This window comes from Melanotaenia boesemani, chromosome 7 (assembly GCF_017639745.1).
Source record: "Melanotaenia boesemani isolate fMelBoe1 chromosome 7, fMelBoe1.pri, whole genome shotgun sequence".
NCBI lineage: Eukaryota > Metazoa > Chordata > Actinopteri > Atheriniformes > Melanotaeniidae > Melanotaenia > Melanotaenia boesemani.
This window is the reverse complement of record NC_055688.1, coordinates 28,817,834-28,840,497: the sequence shown is the minus strand read 5'-3', so window position 1 is coordinate 28,840,497 and position 22,664 is coordinate 28,817,834. Positions and strand designations below refer to the sequence as shown.

Below are 22,664 nucleotides of genomic sequence, written 5' to 3'. Positions count from 1 at the left end.
AATGTTCATTATATATATATAATAATTTAAATATAAAAAATTATAGAAAATATCCTTTTAGATTGCTCTTCTTCATTCCCAATTGAGATACCTGTGAGCATTGTATTGCATTTGTGTAGTGTTGAGGCTGAAAAAGCAGCTTGGTATACTTTTGGGTCATTTTTATTTTTCCATATGATCAAACATCAACCCACAATTTAGAAACTTGTTAGATAAATCAAGTACAAAAATGCAACATTACCTCCTAAAATGTGCTGATGTGTTTCATAAGCAATTAGTTTTTCTATTAATGTTGAGGACATCATCGCTTTACACATTTATCTCTTCCTGCTGAGACACAAGGAACCTTAATTATTGCAGTCATGTTATTTATAAAGATTAGGGCATCAAAAGAAATGCCTCGAAAGAAAATGTACACAGAAGGAGCTTGGATCAACATTCAGAAATTACTAGAAGTTTATTACCTGGGCCTACAAAAGGAAGTTCAAGTGCAAAAGCTAACTAAATACTTACACGTTGTTCAGGAATGACTGTAAAAACATTCATTCAAGCTCATGCAGGTAAACCTGTTTGTTTCTCTGAAATCTCATATTCTTGTTGGAAAGTACTTCAACTGTTATTGTAGTAAGTGTTGTAGGAGGGGCATCAATGAATTATGCCTTCAGCTCAGCAGGTTTAAATTGCTGCTTCTTTCCTTGGTGATCACTTGCTTCCAGGCTAGTTAAGTAACATGTATGAGGGCGATGGGCCATGGGACTCCTTATAATATGAACTGGACTGGACTGCTTCAGGTCAGTGAGTCAAAAGACATTATTGATACTAATGGCATCTTATTTCTGTCTGTGTACAATAAAAAGTTAATGCTAGAGATCTTGTAAAGCTGTTGGTTTTATAACATATCATGTACATTCAAAAGCTCTTTAAATTTTACACATATGTATTTGTTGTATAATATCTGCAGATATATGAGAGAAAACACCTTGTCTTATTTATATGTGAGAGTAATTGAAGATAAGTAAAAGGCATCACATTACCATCATTGCACAGTTGTCTGCGTTTCAAAGAGCTCACTGAGCCATGAAGCGTTACCACCATCTGGTAAAATGTCTCTTGAACTTCATTCAGGTTCAGAGGAAATGGAATTAAAAATACAGGTAGATTTTTACAAGGAAAAAAAGGGTTGTTCAGTTTTTTTTCTCTTCTCTCTCCACCAGAGTCTGCTGCTTGTGGTCCACATCAAGCAGATCACATGTGGCTTTGTACAGTTTTCAGTCCCAGAGGAACTGGAACCTGGTACACTGGTTGGATCACTGAGGGAACATTTTTCTCCACCATACCAGCTTCTGACCCAGGAATATCTGCGGATGGACACAAACACTGGGAATATCTTCACTACTGAGCAAAAGATGGACCGTGAGGGTCTCTGCCCTGGGGAAACAAACGATGAGGAATGCATTATTCTGCACAATGCTATTGTGGGGCCCTCAGAGGACCTTATACAGTTTCTTGTGATCATAGAAGACATCAATGACAATGCACCGCATTTTAAAAATAGTGAAATTCACCTGAGGGTGCCTGAGGATGTTGCTGTGGGGACTAGTTTCCCACTGGATGACCAGGCACAGGACAGGGACACAGGCATTAATGGAGAAGTGCAGTACCACCTTGAGGGTGCTGGGGGAGTTTTCACTTTAAAAGTCGAGGAAGACAAACTTTTTATCATAATTGTTGTACAAAAAGCTCTAGATAGGGAGACTCAGGATGTTTATTTGATGCAGCTGGTGGCCACTGATTGTGGCGAACACCCTTTAAATGCATCATCATCTTTAATAGTCACAGTGACAGATGTCAATGACAACTGCCCAAGTTTTAGCTCTGACAGCCCAGGTAGTGTCACCATCCAAGGAGATTCCCCAAAGAACATGGTGGTCACTCAGGTCATAGCCACAGACCCGGATACAGGCCCAAATGCTGCCATCATTTACTCCCTCAGTCCCAAAGTTTCTCAGAGAGCCAAGAAACTCTTTAGCCTCAACAGCCACACTGGGCACATTCAACTTGCACAAGACCTCCACAGTGATAAGTCTGAGGAGTTGGTGTTGAAAGTGTTAGCAACCGGTCCTCACTGCCCCCCAGCAGTAACTCAGGTAACCATATCCGTGCTCCCCAAGGTGACCCAAGAGCTCACGATCAAGATCAGTTTCATAGCTGAGCATCAAAACCAGACTGTGGTGTTACCAGAGAACCAGCCCCCCACTGTCTTAGCTGTTTTAGAGCTTGAGGGTGACAGCAGCTTTAAAGGCTCATCTCTCGCCATCGAGGGTGATGTGCCTTTCTCTTTGAGCCCACAGAATGGCAAATATCTGCTTTCCACATCAAAGTCTCTCGACTATGAGATGAAACGAGAGCATATCATTTCTGTGGTAGTGCACAGTAGATCAGCTGAAGGATCTGTAATTTTATCATTGAGGCAAAAGATCAAGGTACTGGTGGCAGATGTCAATGATAATGCCCCACATTTCTCCCAGTCTCAATACCAGCAGGAAGTAGAAGAAAACAACCAGCCAGGAATGTCCCTTATGCAAGTGTCAGCTTCTGATGCAGACAGTGGCTACAATGGCAGAGTGACCTACAAGCTGCACAAATACACGTCTGCCATCTTTAACATGGACTCTGTGACAGGTCAACTTTCTGTGTTGGCTCCACTGGATAGGGAACAGCAGGGTGTGTACAACATTACTGTGTTTGCTCGAGACTGTGGCTCTCCTCCACTGGAGTCCCACGCCACTATTATTATTCGTGTTCTGGACCAGAATGATAATGCACCTGTTTTTGTAACCCCTCACTTCATCTTTTTCATCCCTGAGAATGCACCACCACTTGCCCAGGTGGGAAAGATAGAGGTGAAAGACCCAGATGAAGGAGCGAATGGGAACATAGGATTACAGGTTATAAACAGCAGTGCAACTTTTGTTGTGGATAACAGACAGGGAACACTACGCACCACCACCAACTTGGACCGTGAGACAGAGGACCGCCATGAACTCTATATATTAGCCAGCGATAATGGCCATCCAGTCGCTTTGACTTCCATAGCCAGAGTGACTGTGTTTGTGGAGGACATCAATGACAACCAGCCAAAAGTGATCCTTCCAAGCAGTAACTCCTCGTGCCTCACTGTCTCTCCAGGTACTCTGGCAGGTACTATGGTAACAAAGATCTATGCTATCGATAAGGACTCTGGGGTGAATTCAGAGATCACATACTCTGTTGTGGCAAAAGAGCCACCACAAGAAAGCAGCCCTTTCCAAGTAGACCCCAGATCAGGAAACATCACTCTAAGTCAGCAGCTTCTCCATGAAGACCTGGGAATGCACCACCTGTTTATTGTAGTAAGAGACAGCGGAAAACCAACACCACTTTACACCACCATCTGGATAAATCTGTTAGTCAACGAAAGCATGGAGCACTGTTACTTGGACAAGGTGCCTGAATGGACATGGTCATCTGACTTGATTCAAAGCCCATCAAAGGCTTCCATCTGTGAACGAGATACCTCTATATGGGTGATACTTTTTATTAGCCTGGGCATGTTCCTGGCATCCATGGTTTTTTTTATAACAGCTTGTTTCTGTCTGAAAAACAGAAGTCTACAAAAGAACAGGAGGACAAACATGGTGGAGAATGAGATTCCTCTCAGACTCAAAGACAAATATTATTCTGATGAATAGAGCAATCAAAAGTCATCTCTCTCCCAATTCCAAGGATGAAAACAGTGAGAAAATTAGACATTTTTGTCTAAGGCTTTTGCATGTTGGTCATTGCATGAAGCTGATAAAAACACAAGATTGGATGTTTGTCAGCAGCTAAACTGAGAAATTCTGTGGAAAAAGACAGTTTTCAGATAAGAATCTTCTCAGAGCCACCACAATAGGATATAAAAGGTTATTTGATAAGAGAAGTATTTCCAGTTAGATTTTTTTCCTTGTGTGTTTTACAGAGCCTCTAACAATATAGATATAATTTGTCACAAGTGATGTATGCACTTTAGCCACTGAAAAATATGACATATCACTGCAAGTCAGTGGTTAGATACCAGCATTGCCTGTAACCACTTTGAGGATTATTGCCCATGACCCCTGCAAGCAGGAAAATTGAAGTAATCATTTGCTAAGTTGATTGGGTCTTTCTCAGGTGTCTGACTCTGAGTGATGGGGATTCTGTGGTTTTAAGGCACACAAAGGGGGTTAATGTTCCTTCAGTGGGGAGTGTTGAAAGTATACAAAGAAGAAGCCATGAGATAAGTTCAGGGAGAAGAGAGTGACTGCAGACAGGTGAATGGTAGCAGAGGGAAGGCACACCAACATCTCAAGTCTCCACCTCACACACGTTACCTGATAACACAGCTTCTAACACACCACACTGGATCGCACCCAAAAGACACAAACGCTGACATTAAATGTCTCAACAGCCTTTTTATTAATCACACTGAGATTAAAGAAGTCTTTACAATAGGATGTTGCTATCATGTTGAAATAACGCATTTAGGGAACAAGTGAGATCTAAAGCAGGTTAAGTGATGTATTAAATATGAATGAGTCAGTGTGCAAGGTATTTTTCAGGTCTGGAAATGTGCAAAGTGGGAGGTCTAATTGTTTTGATGTTTTAAAACTAAAACTTATCTTTTCATTTTTGCAGTATTGTGATCAACTTAGCGATCTTTTCGGTATGCCTGTGTGTGGAGGGAAAGAAGGAAGTAGTGAAACGCAAGGAGAAAAGGGGAAAAAAAGAAGAGCCTGTAAAACACAATGTACAACAACGTGGTTAGTGGAGAACATGGCTTGTATAACATGAGTGGTGTCTCTGAGGATTTCTGAGCTAGCAGCTGAAAAATAAATAATCTAATAGGAGGTGCACTGTGAGACGAACTATGTTAACTGAGAACAAATTAAGAGCTCCATAACCAAATTGTAAATTAAAGTAGTTTCTTTACAAGCACAATCACAGACTCTGTTGGACTAACACAAATTTATATCAAAGCAGGCCTGTTGTATTTTTCAATCAGGATGTTCCTGAGCTATCTGACAATCATGTTTAGAAAGTGTTTACTTTTTTTTTTACATAGAATCATATCACCTGTATATATGATTTTTAAAGAAAATTACTTTTACACATAATTTCTGTTGTGATAGTGCACTGATGTTTAAATGAATGCTGTAACAGGGGAAAGTGTGCCATCTACTGGGCACACATGAAACCTAATTTGGCTGCTCTTTCAGATATTTGGCCAGAGGGTGAGGATGAATCAGAGGACAGTCTCTCACTCTGCCACTGTCAGGTCGCCTGAAATCAGGGATGTGTTCATGCTGCATGCTGCCCTGCTTCGCTCACAGCACATCTCTTTGTACTCAAGCTGAACATTTAATTGAAGGTTAAGGACTGGATTTGACTCAAGTATGGTGGATTGTATGTGAATGCATGCTGGGGACTTTTGGATCACGTAGCTTTCTTTTTTTTAAAAAAAACAACAACAACAACAATAATAATAATAATAATAATAATAATAATAATAATTTAGTTAATTAAAAATAAACTGTTTTGATGCTTAAAAGTTCGCTTCCCTTTGCTCCTTAGCCATGATAGTGTGACTTTTAGTTATGCACATTAAAGGTTTTTGGGTGCCCAGTTTAAATATAACTTTAACAAAGCATGGCAAGGTAGGAAACCATTTAAGACAGCGGCGATAAAGCACATATCAGTTTTACCAGAACAGATTTCAGACCTTTCTTGTTCAGCCTTGTATCTGCAGTCAGATAAGATCTGACAATTTCCTAAGTCTGAAGAGCATCAGCAGACTGTCCACTGGCCAGTTTTAGGCTATTTCATGTCCCTTTACTTACAATAAAGGTCTGCACATGGGACATATGGCTGTCACTCATTTTCATTTATTCTAATTACTTTTATTTTGTTTTGCAAATATGAATGTACATGGATCCTTCTTTTTTTATTCAAATTTAAGTTACCTTTCTTTAAGCTGTATGCTGTTGTAGCTATGCTTCTTTAGCTCAATAAAACATATTTTGCACATGACATATCTGCATGCTGTTGTTTGTTTTGTTTGTTTGTTTTTTTTTTTTGTTTGTTTTGTTTTTTTGTTTTTTGTTTTTTCGATGACCACTGCATAGGAGAATACGCCTTTTTCATGAGAAAAAAATGTCCACTCGTGTATTTGCATAAGATGCCTCATGGTGATCTCCCTCTATGCAAATTGGCATCAACAATGAACTTACTAAATGTCTGCAAGTTTAAGAACCCTGACCTCCTCATTATTCCCGCCCCGAAGTTCATTGAAAAGCGACATTGTTTCTTTAAGATTGCACTTGTAGTCATCTGCGGGTCTGTCCATTGTTGGGGGAACAGAACGCGAGTTGAGATTGATATACGGGGGCCGAAGGCGAGAGGCGCATATCATCAGCGGACCAGCTGCGGTGCAGGCGGTGGTAGTCAACAAGTCCAGAACGCATCCTTCCAGACATGGGTAAGAACCTGCAGCACCTAAAACATGCTGCCTTTATATTTTATTTTCATCAAATCTCAGTTTGGTTGTGTGTGACTGCACCCTGATATCAGTGGGATAATGAAAGGGTGTCGGAAGTTAATAAGTTTTTTCTTTTGGTCAGTTTAGAGGGCAGCTACTCACCGGCTGATGCGCCACCGATATGAGATTTATTTCATGCTTGAGATGGCAGGGCTACTTTCACAAGAGCCTTGTCGTATTTGCTTTCGGTGATAGTCTTTCTCAATTTTTAGAGAGGCGAACTTGGCCTTAGCTTTGCATTTTGAAGCAGATGATTTCTACCACGCTTTTCATTTGGGTCAAAATCGGAACTCTGCGGGCCACAGTAGTTCAGACACAGACTCATGATGTCTTGATTAGTCAATCGGTACAAGGTGCGCAGGTTTAAATATATTTGACATTTAAAGTTCTGTACTATGTAACCTATAAGGCACTTGTTGTCTAAGCCTGTTTGCACTTCTTTGTGCACATACACTTTGATTACTTTCCATAGTAATCTAAGAAGGCTGGGTTTCCATATGAAAAGTCGTGCTATCTAAATGACAGAAGTCACAGTTTGTGCTTCTCTCACCCAGACAGAAAACAAAGCCATGTGTAGACGTGTTCCATTAAAGAACCATCTATTTGCCCCTTCCTGCCATCTGTGTTTACTGTAATGGTACCAACCACAGTCTGTCTGCTCTCATTGTGCTTGTCCGTGTGGATGCAAGCATGCAAGTGTGTAATGGCACACATGTACACAGTTGCATTGTTTGTTTAGGTTTCCATCCTCTTCCAGTGCTGGCAGCTCCCTACTATCATTTTCCCATTCCTATGCGTCTCCTCACAAGGAGGTCTGAGTGTGTGCATGTGTGTGTCAAGCAAAGAGGTGCCTCTGGCTTTTGTTTGCTTGACATTGGTGGCCCTTGTGCCCCTACGATCCTGTGGGACAAAGACTGTTGTCTCTTCAGTCACAAAAGCAGCCTCTCTCTCTGTCTCACTTTGTCTCTCCTCCTCGTCCTCCCTCTTTTCTCACACTCCTCATGCTGTGTGGTGAATGGAGTCAGGGTGTGAGGTGGGGTCAGAGCAGGCGCAGCCCCCGTGCCTTCAGCCCTGGGCATCCATCCAAACTGCACATGAATTCTGAGGAGAATGCACAGCTTTAACAAGTGAACTTCCAGTTGCAGTGGCACAGAGTCACAGAATGAGCTACTTTTTAGTGAGAAACTGTAATCTCAAATTACCACTTGTAATTTCCATCCTTGTGGATAGTTTCTGTTTTGGTTACCCAGATTTTGAAAGCAGACTTGTAGAATTTTATGTGGAATTCACTCCATAAAAAAATCTCATTGTTCAGTTTTTATAGGAACTCCTTTCTACGAAGAGCACAAGTTACTGTGATAGTTTGCATAGTTCAGTTGTATAATTTTTCTTTCTGTTGTGCAGTGCATCAGTTGACAACATGCCCTGACTTCATGTCTGCTACTGTTTCTTGACTAACAGGTTTCTATGACTGCTGTATGCGCTGTTTGGGTGGGGTGCCATATTGCTCCCTTGTTGCCACGTTGCTGTGCTTCTCTGGCATTGCCCTCTTCTGCGGTTGTGGGCACCAGGCACTCACAGAGACAGAGAGACTCATAGAGACTTATTTTGCCCGTAACATTCAAGACTACATCACCCTTGCCTACATGTAAGCCACAGTTTCTACATTTCTGTCATCAGTGATTCCTCTCAGATTGTAAATTTTAATTTGAAAGCTTATATTCTGCATAACACTGCATTTCTGCCTGTTTCTCTGTCTCTTTCTTCCTCATAGTATTCAATATTTCCAGTATGTCATCTACGGTTTGGCCTCATTTTTCTTCCTCTACTGCATCGTGCTGCTGGCTGAGGGCTTCTACACCACAAGCGCTGCCAAGCAAACCTTTGGAGAGTTCAGGAGCACCATGTGTGGCCGCTGCCTCAGCTCCTCGGTGAGAGGGCCCAGGGTGGAACAAGTAAAAGGGACAGAGTGGGTGGGATTAATGTGCATATCGTTCCCTGGTTGGTGCTGAACATTTTAAGGGTCCTAAAAAGTATACAGTGTGTATGTTTGAGTAATGACATAAGTAAAGCTTAACAGAAAAAGAAATATTGAAGTGAATACTTATGTGCATCTGTTTATCATAATGCGCATTGTGCTTTTCTCTGTACAGTTTATCGTGATGACATATGTACTCGCTGTACTGTGGCTGTTGGTGTTTGCCTTCTCGGCGTTGCCAGTCTATTTCTTTTACAACATGGATGCAACTTGCCACACCATTGATGTTCTGACTGAGACTCCAGCAAGTATCAACCAGCTCTGCGTTGATGCAAGGCAATACGGTAATATCTCATGTATGGTGACCAATGTTAAATTGTATTCATCCATGGAAAATATCTGATTTCTCTCTAGTCTGTCTTACTGTTGATAAGGTCTAGTGTCACTGAAACAGTCCTACTATTTAACCAAGGTTAGCTTTGACTCTAGTAGGAGTCTAGTACTAGTCATTCATACAGTGTTTAACAAATTTCTCCTTTGGCGGATTAATAAATCTTATTTTATCTTATGGTGGACGGTATTAACAGGTGTTAAATGGTAAAGTCAACATGCTAACAAAGATGTGTATTAATAAGTCCTAATTGTAAAGCCAGCATGGACATGGATGTAGTCATGGTAACACAGGGGTTTATCAAATAACTGTTTAGATAACTTCAATGTGTTAGCATGCTAACATTTGCTGAAAATAAGCTTTTACCATAAATTCTAGCTGTGGCTGATTTAAAAAAAATTGTTAATATTGATCAATTTATCAAAATATTGACCTGAAAATGGCAAAGGAAAAGTCAGAGAAATTAAAAATCATATCTGGAGGGGAACATGAATACTTGTACCACATTTCATAGCAATTTACTCTATAATTGAGACATTGCTCTATAAACCAGAAATGGTCAATTTCATTCATGCATTGAGGACTTTTAACACTACAAAATCTCATAGCAATCAAGCCAACAGCTGATGAGATGCAAAGTGCCAATAGACCTACAAGCCAACACTTCCGTTGCTAGAGCCCTAGTGCATAGCTAAAAACACGTTTACAACACAGAGAGCCACGGTGTCATGCTGGGTGGTTTGGTGTTTCATTACCATAAACATGGGCACTGCTGTTTCTTTTTTTGTTAGTCCCACATGTCCTGTCTTCAGGGTGTAAACACTTGCTAACACATCAAATGTGTGGTAATCTGCAAACAGAAAATAATTACATGATGACAAAATTGGTTTTGTCTTCATGTAATTTATAGACATTAAGGACAATAATTGATCATTTTATTTAGTTTGTTTAAGCAGATTTTTTAATCAACTTTTTTATTTATATTTATAGAGCATATATTGAGAAAAGCAACAACATGCACTGCATCATCAAAAACAAAGGGAATAAAGGAAAAAAAGAGACCAAAAACGATACAGCATACGTAAATTAGGCTGAAAGGGATAAACAGAAATGGAGCTTAGCAAACTCCTTATTTCTTAAAGTACTACACAACCCTTAAATAAGCATCTATTTCCATAACAGACCTTAAATCCTTGTTTTGTTCTTGAACAGGACTCTTACCATGGAATGCAGTTCCAGGGAAAGCTTGTGGTATGACCTTATCCAATGTTTGCAAAACCAGAGAGGTAACAACTTATGTTTTGCTGTCACATTTAATAATTTGCTTGATGTGAAATGAAGGCATGTTATCATCACTGATAAATCTCTCCCTATCAGTATCGCATGACCTATGACCTGTACATTGCTGCCTTCGCCGGCGCAGGCATCACTCTCTTGGCTCTGGTGAGTGAGTGTGCAGAGGCTGAGGCCAGTTTTGGGTACAACAGCAGCCTTATGGCTCATGTGACCGAGTGACGCTCAAAGTGTAGGCAGGGAAGCATCTCAGGCCTCCATGACTGATGACTTATGTACTATTGCTCTCTGTTCCTCTTTCTCAGCTGACACAAGCATCATAATAATGCCGTAATGTCTGGTGGTGTTCTAGGCATCCAGGCAAATGGTGCACCCATTATACTTGCATGCTTCATTACAGAAGCTGTTGTGGTATCAGCTATCAAGTTAAAGCCATTAACTTTCCAGTCATGTTTCATTGTTATTTGAAGAATTCTCGGATGTTGTGGGGTTTTTTTCTCTTTGCTCTTTTTTCTGATTTCTTTCCTGTTTCTGTTTGTTTTTTTCATAGCTGACCTATACTGTGTCAACTACCTATAACTTTGCGGTACTACGGTATCTTGGAAGAAAGGGCATAGGTGCACGGTGTTAGGCACCCAACTTCCTGTCTACTCTGTCACCACTTTATCATCGGCATGGGGATCTAAAGGGATGGCAACACCTCTATCCTTTCATCTGCACTAAACCACCTCATGTGATCATGGACTTTTGAAGATCTTGTGTTTTTATATTTTTACTTGTTGTAAGGATGTTTGTTTTCTTCTTTTTCTGTTTTTAATGGTGTAATTGCTGTTTTGATCACATGTCTTAAGTATTATTTCCTTTTGTCACATCAGCAAAATACTTATTTTCCTTTTTTTTTTTTTTTATAGTTGCTCACCTGAAGATAGTGTTAAAAACTAATTTCTGCCTCCCACTCTATTCAAGACACAGATAACGTGCCACTAATGAATTAACACATCAGTGATCAGCAATTTATAACATGGACAAGTAGTAGCAGCTGTTAGGAGAGAACAGGGAATTAGAGGTTACCATGGCTACTACCCTTCACATCTGGTTGCCATGGGGGCAGACAAGCATGCATATGGAGTCTCACGCTGACCTCAGGACTTTTCTCACGGGCTAGAGAAAAGCCACAACAATGGAGTCATGCCTGTTTCAAAAGCTAGCCAATAAGGAGCCGGCTCTGGGGGCCACCTGGGCTATGAGCCTCTGCCAAAGGGTTATATTACATGTCAAAGGATAGGGCCTTCAGGACAAAGAGAGGGTTAGACCTCAGTGAAGCCTCAATGCAGCTTTTCTGGGATCACAACCACATGCACATCCACATGCTGCTGCATGACCCTCCCACCCACCTCCCCTCAAATAATGGAAAAGATGGATTCAGAGTAAGGGGACTTAAGGAATTTTAGGGTATTTTCCATAGACTCTTACTGACAAATGGGTAAGTATTGTTTAGATCTAGTGAGGTCTGAAATTGTTTCTCATTACTGTGAGATGGCAAAAGCACTAGGTGCTAACTTATGAAGTAACCTTGTGATATTACACCAAAACACATGGCTGAGGTGTGTTCCTCCTGCTATTTGATGCACGACTAAGGTACTTTTCCAGAGAAAGAACAGCTTTGTTTTGCTCTAATTCTTTAGGAATCTTGTCGTAGTTATTGTATAACACATTTTTAAGTATTATAGCTAATTTCACTGATAATTTTAATTTTGAGTATTACTAACACAAGTTTCTGCAACATATAAAGTAGATTAGTCTTTTTGGTGAAATCTTGCTTAGCTGTGACTGGTGGATTTGTAAGGAGGCAGCTGGATGGTAGTTTGTTTTTTATTTTTGTTTTGGTTTTGTCTAGTCTATGTGTGCATGCGTCAGTAATATAAGATTAGGGAATAAAATTAATGCTTTGAAGACTTTATACACTGTGCCTTTGGAGTCCATGTGAAAGCCCAGCAAGTGTTTAACTGGTGCTCCACAGTTCCTGCCACATATAGGAAGCAGTGTTTTGTTGTTTCGTAAGGTGTTTTGTATTCTCTCCATATGTCCACAGGTTCACTGTTGCCTTCACTTGGCTGTATACCAGGTGTATCTGAAAATGCTAAGGCACAAGGTGAAAGAGGAGAGGAGAAGTTATGACCTGTACAGGAGGATGCAAAGGGACAGAGGAGGGATACTGTGCTCCCCGTACCCTGCAAACACATTTGACATCTCCTGACAGCAACTGTTTGGCTGCAAAAGCTTTCTATAACACTCACATTTTAGTTGTTTTTTTTTTCGTTAAAAGATCCTCTTTTGTTAAGTGTCGCAGCTAAATAGAATTACTTTGCAGTGTTTGTGAAATTGACTCCCTTCATTGTTTTAATAAGTTGTTAATTGGTACAAATGCAGTTTGACAATTTGCTTTTTCTAAACTGGGCTCAATACTTTGTGCTTGTTTCGTATGATGTGCTGCATGTGACCAGTGTCTATATTAAAAAAATGCCCCCAAGTCAGAAATTTAAAAATATGTACTTTGAAAAGGAAGACACAATGCATTTTTCTCTGCCCAGGTCTGATTTTCAGTGTGCAGTGCATACCTGATATCCTTTTGATGAAGGTAAAATAAAGATGCAATGCATGTTTGATGTTTGTTTTTAATGAAGAAGAACAGTGTTTGTGGGTTCTCAGAATCATTAACATCCTTGGTCATACAGTGACACATCAATGATGACATCTAAGTAAGAAGCATTTTCAGGTCAAATTTTAACATCCACATTTTCTATTATTGATGACACAAAGGATGGATAGAAGCCAAACATTTGACAGAGTAAAAAAAAAACTTTCAAATGGCTTTTTTTTTTAAAGAAATAACGGTGTTTAAGTATAATCACAAAAACTCTACAATATCTGGTGTCTCCATTTGGTACGATGCATGTTTTATTTGAAGCCAAGTGCTGGAGAATATTCCCCGTAGTCTTATCCTCAGTAGTGCAAAGAGAGGAGTAAGGGAAGTTGTCCATTAGATCAACACATAAGAACAGTCTGACTTTCACACAGCTTGAATTACACTCATAGGTTGAGCACTGATCGTGAAACAGATGTTCACTGTCATTTCTCAACATTATAAAATGAATGCACTTTGCAATTTACATAAGCCATTAATTTGAGCAGACCACAGAAAGCATTATTACATTCATAAATATTACAGAAACGTATGAAGAAAAGAGAAATACTGGCATTAGCAACTTATCAAAAGTTTTTCCACCAGCAAATACCAGGGTATAGGATTCTCATCTAAGTTGGCTTTCAGGTAAACTTTGTCCAAATGGGATAAAACACACAATATTGTAACAATGTCTTGGTAAATCACAAAAAACATTAATACTGTCAAAGCTAACAGCCCTCATTTTTGCTTTGAGTTAATTTAGGCTAACAGCCTGGATTTCTCAAAATGCCCAACTCAGTTCACAGTAAAGTTTCCCTCAAAAGTTTGGAGGTTTAAAAAATGCATTATAAAATTAAAACAGCAATCATATCAACTACATTGTGAGCTCCAGTATAGAATGTAACAGTACCTGATTGAATTAGATTCACTTTCTCAGTGAAGCTTTTGTTATATTCACCATTAGTTTGAACATGCACTGAAATACTATACGTTTGTAACTTGGAAGGTAAACTGTCTTCAGAGGCTGAGAGAGGAAAAGATCAACATAACTCAGGAAGGTGCGACAACACGAGGCTGTAATAAGGAGCAGAACGACTCTGCAGGGATAAAATGAAAACATTTTCTAAGATTGGTTGTTTGAGAAAGCGAAACCGAAAATATTATTTGGAAATCAAAATTGTGATGACACTGATTCAGTTTAATCAATCACAGGTGAGTTTAGAACTATACAGAAAAACACAAACCCCCTGGAAAAAAACACAATAACACTGGGAAAACCAAAATGAATGTACCTGTGGCAAGTAAATGGGTATTTAAATATATAGACATAAAAGCACCTCGTAGTTGAAAACCAGAAGTAAACATTAGTTAGTTGTTGGAATACTCAGAATGTCTCCCTAAATACTATATGAATGGAGAAGACAAGTGATGAACAATCCACATTCTGGAAGTAATGACTCTGCGTAAGCTATTTTACATTCAGCTGAGACCTGTAATGACCACACTGACAGCACATGGCATATGTCATTTATCAGTAATGCACGGGGGGACCCTCAGGCAAGGCAAAGCTAAAAGACTGGAATGTTAAGGCCTACTACGTAATCAACAAGACAGACACAGGATTATAAAGATGCCATTTATAATTGCAACTTCTTCTGCTCAGAAAGAAAAAGACTTTAATCTGTCCTAGTTCAAATAATGAAGCCTAATGTAAAAATTTCATAAATGTAATAAAAAAAAATCTTCAAAGAGCACATTTTGAAGGACGAATGTGAGCTCCACAGAGAAAAAAATTTATCAAGACTACAAGAGGTAGTACTACCAGAAAATAATGTGATACAAACTGTCCTGGTTAAGTAAACAGTCCCAGAAAAAAAACAAAACAATAAAGGCTGATTCCCTGACACACCCAGCTACAACATAGTGCAGCGGTAAAACCATTAATTAAATTAATGCATGCCACATTAGCTCGTACGCAATGCGTATGGTCATTGCTGCAAAATCTCAAGCTTATAATTCCCTTCCTTTTGAAAACAGATAAGATAATCTTCCTTTTCAGTGCAGCAGTTATTAAAAGTCCCTGTACCTCAAATATATTAGACCAGTGATGTTGGGAGACCTCAAGCTCAATATTGGGAAAATATCACACAAAGCCACTGTGTTAAGAAAATACATTAGCTAATAACAGCTGATAAAAAGAGAATGCAATGTTGTTATCAATAGTTTTAAAACCTCAGAAAACTCTGTATAAGGACAGACAATAGAGCAGCTCCAACAGCTGGTATATTCTCTCTTCCACTGTTTTAATTCATTAAGGGAAGAAAATGCTTAATTGCATTAAAATGTATTTTCGAAGTTGAAGCTGAGTAAAAGCATTTTGTACAAAATCATTCAAAGCAGATAGAGCACAAAAGATTGAATGAATATGCCTTTTACCATTTGCCTGTACCTTCATTTGAGCAGTATTTCACCAATCAAGACACCAGCTAAAACCACCATCCTCAAAGCAGCTGTAGCTCACCCATATTATCTTTAGTCGATGCTGTACTCAGTACCTTGAACCTGTGGTAAAGTTTGCGTACCATAAACAATGTATCACCTCATCTTAAAACCTACCACACTGGCAAGTTTCAGCCAGAGATCAGAACAAAGAGGATTGAGACCTGTGCTTTTAGCAGCAAGATGATCTAGAGGTTTTACGGTTACCATGGAGATCAATGGTACTGCTCAGTAGTGTATGATCAATCTGGTCCTCAGCAGCCAGAACCTCCCTGACAGCTGCCTCAAATGCAGCAGTCACATTAGTGTCATCTTTAGCACTAGTCTCAAAGTAAGGACAGCAGCCGTTCTCCTCACACCAGGCCCGAGCCTCATCTTCCCCCACCTCCCTCTGCTCCATGTCTACCTTATTGCCAAGCACCACAAAGGGGAACCGCTCAGGGTCTTTAACATCAGAGTAGTACATGAACTCCTTCTTCCAGCAGCCGAGGTTCTGGAAGCTCTGCAGATCATTCACTGCAAATGTGAGCAGGCAGCAGTCGGCACCTCGGTAGAAGGGTGTGCGCAATGACTTGAAGCGCTCCTGACCGGCTGTGTCCCAGATCTGAAGAGTGACCAGACGCCCATCCACCTCCAAGTCCCGGTTAAGGAACTCCACACCAATGGTGTGAAAGGACTGGGAGTCAAAACGGTCTGTGACATAGCGATTCATCAAGGAGGACTTGCCTACTCCACCATCTCCAAGCAGGATTACTTTCAGAAGATATCTCTTTCCACTCATCCTTCTTCTTCCCACCCTGCAAGGCCTCCTCAGTGGGTTTCAGGCCACTGCACCTGGTGGCAGACCAGGGTCAACTTAACCTGTAAAGGGAAAACAAAAGGACAAATAAATAATAAATAACCAGGAAAACAATGTGCAGCTTTGGGGGCAATGTGATGACTCATCAGAAAACATTTAAAACTGAATTTATTCATTTTCTGTTTATTGGCCAACATGGCCTACCGGTGGAGCTGAATGACTACAGACCACATAATGCCGACTTTAGAGCGGCTCTTGTCTGCTATATAAAACTGCGGGTTGCTGAGGATCTATACACCCTCCAGTTTGTCTACCAGGAACACTCAGGAGTTGATGCAGTCCTCCTGTCACATACAGAAGCATTTGGATGATACAGCTGTTGTGGTATGTCTAAGTGGTGGACAGGAGGGGGAATACAGGGACCTCGTGGAGGCCTTCTCAGACTGGAGTAAAAATAACTATCTTCTCCTGAACACGTCTTGGTGCTTAAGGAGCTTGTGGTGGATTTCATGAGATATAAAACACCTAGCCAGCCAGTCTGCATTGATGGGGAGGAGGTAGAGACTGTGCAGAACTACACAGAGGGTGGTAGTTCTAGCCTAGAAGACTAGGACAAGACCAGGCTACAGTGTACTGTAAAGACTGCAGACATCATTGGAACCCCTCTGCCCTCTATTCAGGACCTGTACTCCTCCAGGATTCAAAGGAGGGCAGGGAACATCATAAAGGACTCCTCTTACCCTGTACACAGTCTTTTTGAACTGCTCCTGTCTGGCAGGCACCTCAGAACCCTGCACGCCAGGACTAACAGGATCTGGTCATGTTATTGAACAGATAAACTGCTAACCGGTTGCGCAATCCACAATTACACCTCATCACGCACGTGTTTAATTTTATACTACTTCGCTACTGGTATCTACCATATACAGTGTAAATTTATTTGATATTTGTAGTTGTAATTTTGTATGTATCGCTCTGTATATAGTAGACACCACTATATAAGAGTCTGTTTTATTTATTACTTCCTACTTATTTTATTCCTTAACTTATTTTATTACTTTTCTACTTATCCTAATACTTCCACTATAGTGACAACATCTGCCAGCAAAAGATTCCCTATTTTTGTTCATTCTTGGCAAATAAACCTGATTCTGATGCTGAAGTGTTCTGTTAGCACAGACACAGCATACAGGAAGGGGCAGAATCACCTTTTCTTTCTCAGGCAGCTCAGGTACTTCGATGTCAGCAGTTAGATGCTGCAGATGTTATATCACACTGTTATTGCAAGTGCACTACAGACAAAGACTGCAGATGTCTGGAAAAGCTGGTTTAAAAAAGGCTAGTTTTGTGCTGAGTAGAGGACTGAACCCTATTAGAATGGAGGTGGAGCAGCAGATGAGGAGGAATCTGCTAGGCATTTTGGACAATAATAAACACCCCCATCATAACACCATGACAGGACATAGAAGCAGCTGCAGTGAGAGGTCCAGGAGATCCTTTGTCCCCACAGCCATTAGACTGTACAATACTGGCTTCCAACATGATCTTCAAGCCTATAATGGGAACTATTACTCTTATAGCTCTTAAATCTTTATTGATATTCTTATTTTATTAATTTTATTGTAGATAATTTTTTTTCTATTAATATGTGTTTTATGTAAAATTGTGGGCAGCTGGACTATATGAATTACCCCCGTAGGGATGAATTAAATATCTATCTATCTATCTATCTATGATTAAAAAAGCAAAAGTAATTTAAAAAAATGAAACAATTTCTCGAATAACCTGAAATGTACCTATTTGGGTAAGTCATGTCAGATGTAATGGCTGACTAGTTTCAGTAACAGAATGACAGGAGTGAAGGACCTACATGTCGAAGGTCTTAGTCAGCAATAGTCAGACAACATTGTTGGTCACTACATGATATAAAAATACTGACTCATGCTTGTACAACATACAAACACTTTGCTATTGAAAGTGAGCAGGTTTCAGTCATTGATCGGAACATTAACGTAAAGGATTTTTATTTATTTATTTGGGCATATTTTTTAAGAAGTACTACACTACAACAACAGTGGCCCTGGATACGTCAATTGCACTTGCGCCAACCACAAACATGCACCAGCTTGTCAATAATGCTTGGAGGGAAGGAAACTTTGAACGAATTCAGTTGTTGATTATTTTTGTAAAACTGTGGAGGAAGTATTACAGAGGAGACGTTAACAAGGAACCGAAACAAGAATCCGACACCAAAATGCGATGAAGCATATCTATAGTGATGTAGCAGCTTAGCAAGCTAGCCGGCTAGTATGACGGCTTGTTGACATTCTTGTCCTGGTCAAGCTAACCGCTAGCCTTAGTATATAAGCAGCTAAAACTATTTTAAAGATGGGTTATATTTATCTAAAAATGTTGCAGTGCTATGATATATATGTAGTTAAATCTGCCATAAACAGGTATTTTCACTCACCCTGTTTCTGACTGTAAATATTGCGAAGTCTGCCCTGATCCCCTGCATCTGACTGAGATTGAGTGTCGTGACGTACTCGCCCCGTCCAGGAGTTGCACGTGCACACTGCCCAGGCAAACCAGGGTCTTAAAGCCAGTGTGATTAGTCGCCCCACCTGAACAACGAAAATACAAAGCTGTGACTGAGATGTGTGGACTGTTCAGACATACTCTTTTTATTTATTCTTTTCTTTCTTTTTCTTTCTTTTTTAGTTTGAGAGAAAAAGAAAAAATAATATTTAGTGTTTCATGTTAGTCACAAAATCTCTATACTTAATATCTGCTTCCTCCATATGCTTTTGAAACATTACATTATTGTATAGCATTTTTGGAATTCTGTCTTTTTTTATTATTTTTATTTTTTTTCCTTCAAGGATTTTGGGCTCCCGTTTCAGGCTTTATTTTGAGAAGAAAGGGAGCAGAAGAGAGTCATGACACAACCTTTTCTTTTCTTTCTTTTTTTTTTTTTTTTTTTTTTTACAGACGAGGGACACTGTAATTATTGTTAAAATATATATTAAAATTTTTGAATTACTTGTCAGCACCACACACAAACAAGTAAGGTTGTGAGTGGGAGTGTTTGCTGTTGTATTACATGAACCTTGCTTTTAGTTATTCTTTTTGGGTTTTGGGGGCTGAGAATATAAATGTTGCAGTATTGCAAAGACAGTATGTTCATTCTTGCTCAATAAAATGGTTTGCTGGTTCAGCAGTCTGTGGTTTCTGTTAAATGATTTTCCCCGTCATGATAGCCCATATATTTTAAATCTGACAGATCTGGACTGCAGGTGGGCTAGTTGAGCACAAACATTTTTTGTTTACAAATCCATGCTGTTACAAGCTGCATGGACTAATGACTGGCATTTTCCAGCTGAAAAAAAGGACCTCCCAGAATTAGACATTTCCTTTGTGTTAGAATATTCTTTTCTAACATCCCAAAATACATCTCAGTATCAATGTTTATTTTACCCATGTGCAAGCCACACATTGCATGAACATGCACTTCATTATCATCATTATTGCTAATTTTTCCACCATTTTTCCAATTTCTTTCACTAATGACAGCCTGATGGCCTTTGTTTGTTTTTCCTAAAAGCTTTAATGTTGACTTGTAAGACCACAGAACATGCACTCTCTATCTTTCTGTCCTTCTTAGATGAGCTTGTGCTTAGAGAACTTAGCATCATTTCTGCTAAGTTTATTTATAGCTTCCTCCTCCTAGTGCAGTTTCAGGTTACATTTCTGGATGCAGCAGTGGGCTTTGTTCAGTGGTAATCGTTTTCCAGAGGACTCCTCTATAAGCTCATGTGGCTATATTGACCAAGGTGGGGTGACAGTTTCTCATGCAGTGTCAGCTTAGGGGCTCAAAGGTAATATTCACTTGACAGTGGTTTTTGACCTTGGCATTTTCAGGTCATGCAGTTTTAGATTTCCCCAGTCCCTTTTCACAACATTATGCTCTCTGCTCTGTCAAGTTCTTTCAAATTATACATTTATGAAATTTATTCAGAGCTGATTGGTGAATGTCTGACAGAGTGTTGCACCTTGTAGTGAGTTATAACCCATCCTTGCTTGGAGAAACAAACTCTTTGGTGGATGCTCCTTTTATACCTAATCCTGACACTCTCACTTGTCAATAATTAGTCTGTTGACTGTATAAGTGTTCTAGAAACTTGTCTCTTTTTTCTTTTGTTTATGAAGAACAGAAAGATGTCATGCTTAGCGAGCACTTCAGAGGTCTGCCAGGTCCCCACTTGAGAATTGTTTTTACAATTTTTTTGCAAGAGAACACAAAACATGAACTTGGTCTTTGATAAAAAATTTAATAGAATAACCTTTTAAAGTAGGATAGATACCTAAGCTCCAAATACCGTGCAGTTTTGTGTAGAATTATCTAACTAGGTTCTAGTGGTGTCAGGAATGACTGATTTTTTATTTTTAACTATGGTTTTAAAACACTGTTATAGTACTGTGTATGTGGTTTATCTGCAAATACAGTATGCTCCCTCAAGTTACTGTCAGAAAAGGAAAACTTTAAATGATCAACACAGTCCATTATGTCCATCATTGTTGGAGAAAACCTTAAAAATGCACAGCAATAATGAACAGGTACTTCTTCCCACAGTATTAAAATAGGCAGGTACTAATTTCCCACTTTCCTAATTAACCAGGTGTTCCACATTAATTTCTTTTTACCTTTCTCTTTAGGTTCTTCTCCTGTGTTCATTGATGGTGTACAGTAAAAAACACTACTCTCAGTTGACCATTTATTAATTACATGATATAAGAAATATGCAACAGATCTGGGTTCTGTATTGTTAGCCCTAACAACAGACATGTAAGAGTCCTGCTGTCCAGCACCAGTCAGAACACTCAACTATTGGCCCCTGAACACTTAAATATTACAATTCCTCCTCTCGCTATACACAGTTTTTGCTGACTAATGCTGGAGTTGCAGGAATCAGGTCAGATGCAGTCACAGGTCGACCACATGCAGATGTCTACCCCCCTCCTTGTGACAACAATCCATGCTGTATTTTGAAAAAACAGAAAACAAGAAAGACTATACACACATACAAGAAGGTGCAAATTTCCTTGCATTCTGAACTCCGGTCAACCTAGAAATTTCCCCTAATGCAACATGTCATATATTCTTTTACTGGCAACACAGCGTTAGTCCGCCTGTCTCATGTTCTTCTCACACATTGTTGCTTAAGCACACTAGCACAATGTTAGTAAGTTATGAGCTTATAGATAAGAGAGATTTGATATGAATAATAGGATAAGAATATAAATTAAAATAAGAAACGCACTTGAGTAATTCCTTGATTAGTTTCCCAATAAATTTATTTACATCATCCACTGTGAAATACTAGTAAGTTTCAGTTTTCTTGAAGTGTTTGGTTTCCTATGTAGTTTAGAGCTCTTCTCATCCTCTGAGACCATTTGAGACAACATTGTTTTGATGTGACATTAGCTGTTGAGACTTGGTGTCTTTATTTAGCAAATTTTCCCTTTCTGATGAAGTTACTTGTCTATCTCTAAGGCAACCAAATTTAATGTATTGATCCTCTGATCTTGTGCTCATTTTCTGTCTGCCTGATCGTGTTTTAGATGCAGCTAGTCCAGTTTCTGCAAAGTGCTTCAGTGTTATGGCCCGTCTCCCTAGAAACCTAAAGTTGAGCTCAAAGATTCTTTCCACTGACACTTTAACTTAATGCTGATGCCATGTTTCCCACTATTACAGTTCTGCTTAGCAAATAGTGCTCCACTGAAAACATGGGTAAAAAATGTTTCTAACTAACAAAGGCCACAAGTGGAACATTGCAAAAATGTGAGTAAAAAATATAAATGAATATTAGACTTGAAAAGATTCAGACTATTATCAAATTAAATTATCTTGTCATTCTGTAAGATAATTACACTTGGTAAGATTTCCTGAAATAGGAAACAATATCTAGACTTTAGAAAAGTGAGATACATCTTAGACAAAGGTTTGAAACAAATCCCATAAAATCTGCCTTCTTTTCAGTGCTGTTTTTTCACTTTGAGTGAAATGTACTTAAAACAAGAGAAACTAAGATTAACTAATATAATTGTTCTTAAGAATAGTATTAATAGCTTTTTTTTATTTTGACGTTCCACTTCACCACCACCCTTCCACATAACATAATATTTTAATAAACCTGTTCGGTTATTTGACAAGTATAAATTATGCATACTCTTTTGAAATATCTGAATATGTAAATAACGTTCATTGTATTTGTTTAATTGTTGGACACGTCCTTCTGGAGGGTTAAAGTTTTGACTTCTAAAATGGTAGCAATGTTAAAAAGTAATCCTGTAAGTGAAGCTTAATACTCAGAAATTTCTCTTTTTAGTAAACACATTTAACATCAGCCAGTAGTCTTC

The 22,664-nt window shown here is 39.2% G+C and overlaps 3 protein-coding genes across 4 annotated transcripts; 2 read left to right on the top strand and 1 right to left on the bottom strand.

Annotated features, from left to right (window-relative positions):
- The first annotated feature begins 714 nt into the window (after nt 1–714).
- pcdh20 (protocadherin 20) lies at nt 715–6,090 on the top strand. Its single transcript, XM_041990061.1, has 2 exons — nt 715–791; nt 1,215–6,090. The coding sequence occupies exons 1-2, from the start codon at nt 735–737 to the stop codon at nt 3,729–3,731; spliced, it is 2,574 nt and encodes an 857-aa protein (XP_041845995.1). The 5' UTR covers nt 715–734; the 3' UTR covers nt 3,732–6,090.
- Nucleotides 6,091–6,379: 289 nt separating this feature from the next.
- LOC121642967 (myelin proteolipid protein-like) lies at nt 6,380–12,924 on the top strand. Of its 2 annotated transcripts, none has more exons than XM_041990063.1 (7): nt 6,380–6,538; nt 8,060–8,246; nt 8,373–8,529; nt 8,752–8,920; nt 10,180–10,253; nt 10,345–10,410; nt 10,811–12,493. In XM_041990063.1, the coding sequence occupies exons 1-7, from the start codon at nt 6,535–6,537 to the stop codon at nt 10,889–10,891; spliced, it is 738 nt and encodes a 245-aa protein (XP_041845997.1). In that variant the 5' UTR covers nt 6,380–6,534; the 3' UTR covers nt 10,892–12,493. The 2 variants fall into 2 exon arrangements, with proteins under 2 accessions (XP_041845997.1, XP_041845996.1); XM_041990062.1 differs by having other exon boundaries at nt 6,382–6,538; nt 12,353–12,924.
- On the bottom strand, nt 12,918–18,798 carry rab9b (RAB9B, member RAS oncogene family). Its single transcript, XM_041990064.1, has 2 exons — nt 18,715–18,798; nt 12,918–16,306 (listed from the first exon to the last, which is right to left on the bottom strand). Exon 2 carries the CDS (start codon nt 16,224–16,226, stop codon nt 15,618–15,620), a length of 609 nt encoding a protein of 202 aa, XP_041845998.1. The 5' UTR covers nt 16,227–16,306; nt 18,715–18,798; the 3' UTR covers nt 12,918–15,617.
- Nucleotides 18,799–22,664: the final 3,866 nt, after the last annotated feature.

Coding starts and splice junctions, on each gene's coding strand:
- pcdh20 (XM_041990061.1), top strand. CDS start 735: ATGAGGGCGATGGGCCATGGGACTCCTTATAATATGAACTGGACTGGA. Junction 792..1,214: donor ACTGGACTGGACTGCTTCAG/GTCAGTGAGTCA, acceptor TCTCTCCACCAG/AGTCTGCTGCTTGTGGTCCA.
- LOC121642967 (XM_041990062.1), top strand. Junction 8,247..8,372: donor TACATCACCCTTGCCTACAT/GTAAGCCACAGT, acceptor TCTTCCTCATAG/TATTCAATATTTCCAGTATG. Junction 8,530..8,751: donor GCCGCTGCCTCAGCTCCTCG/GTGAGAGGGCCC, acceptor TTCTCTGTACAG/TTTATCGTGATGACATATGT.
- rab9b (XM_041990064.1), bottom strand. CDS start 16,226: ATGAGTGGAAAGAGATATCTTCTGAAAGTAATCCTGCTTGGAGATGGT.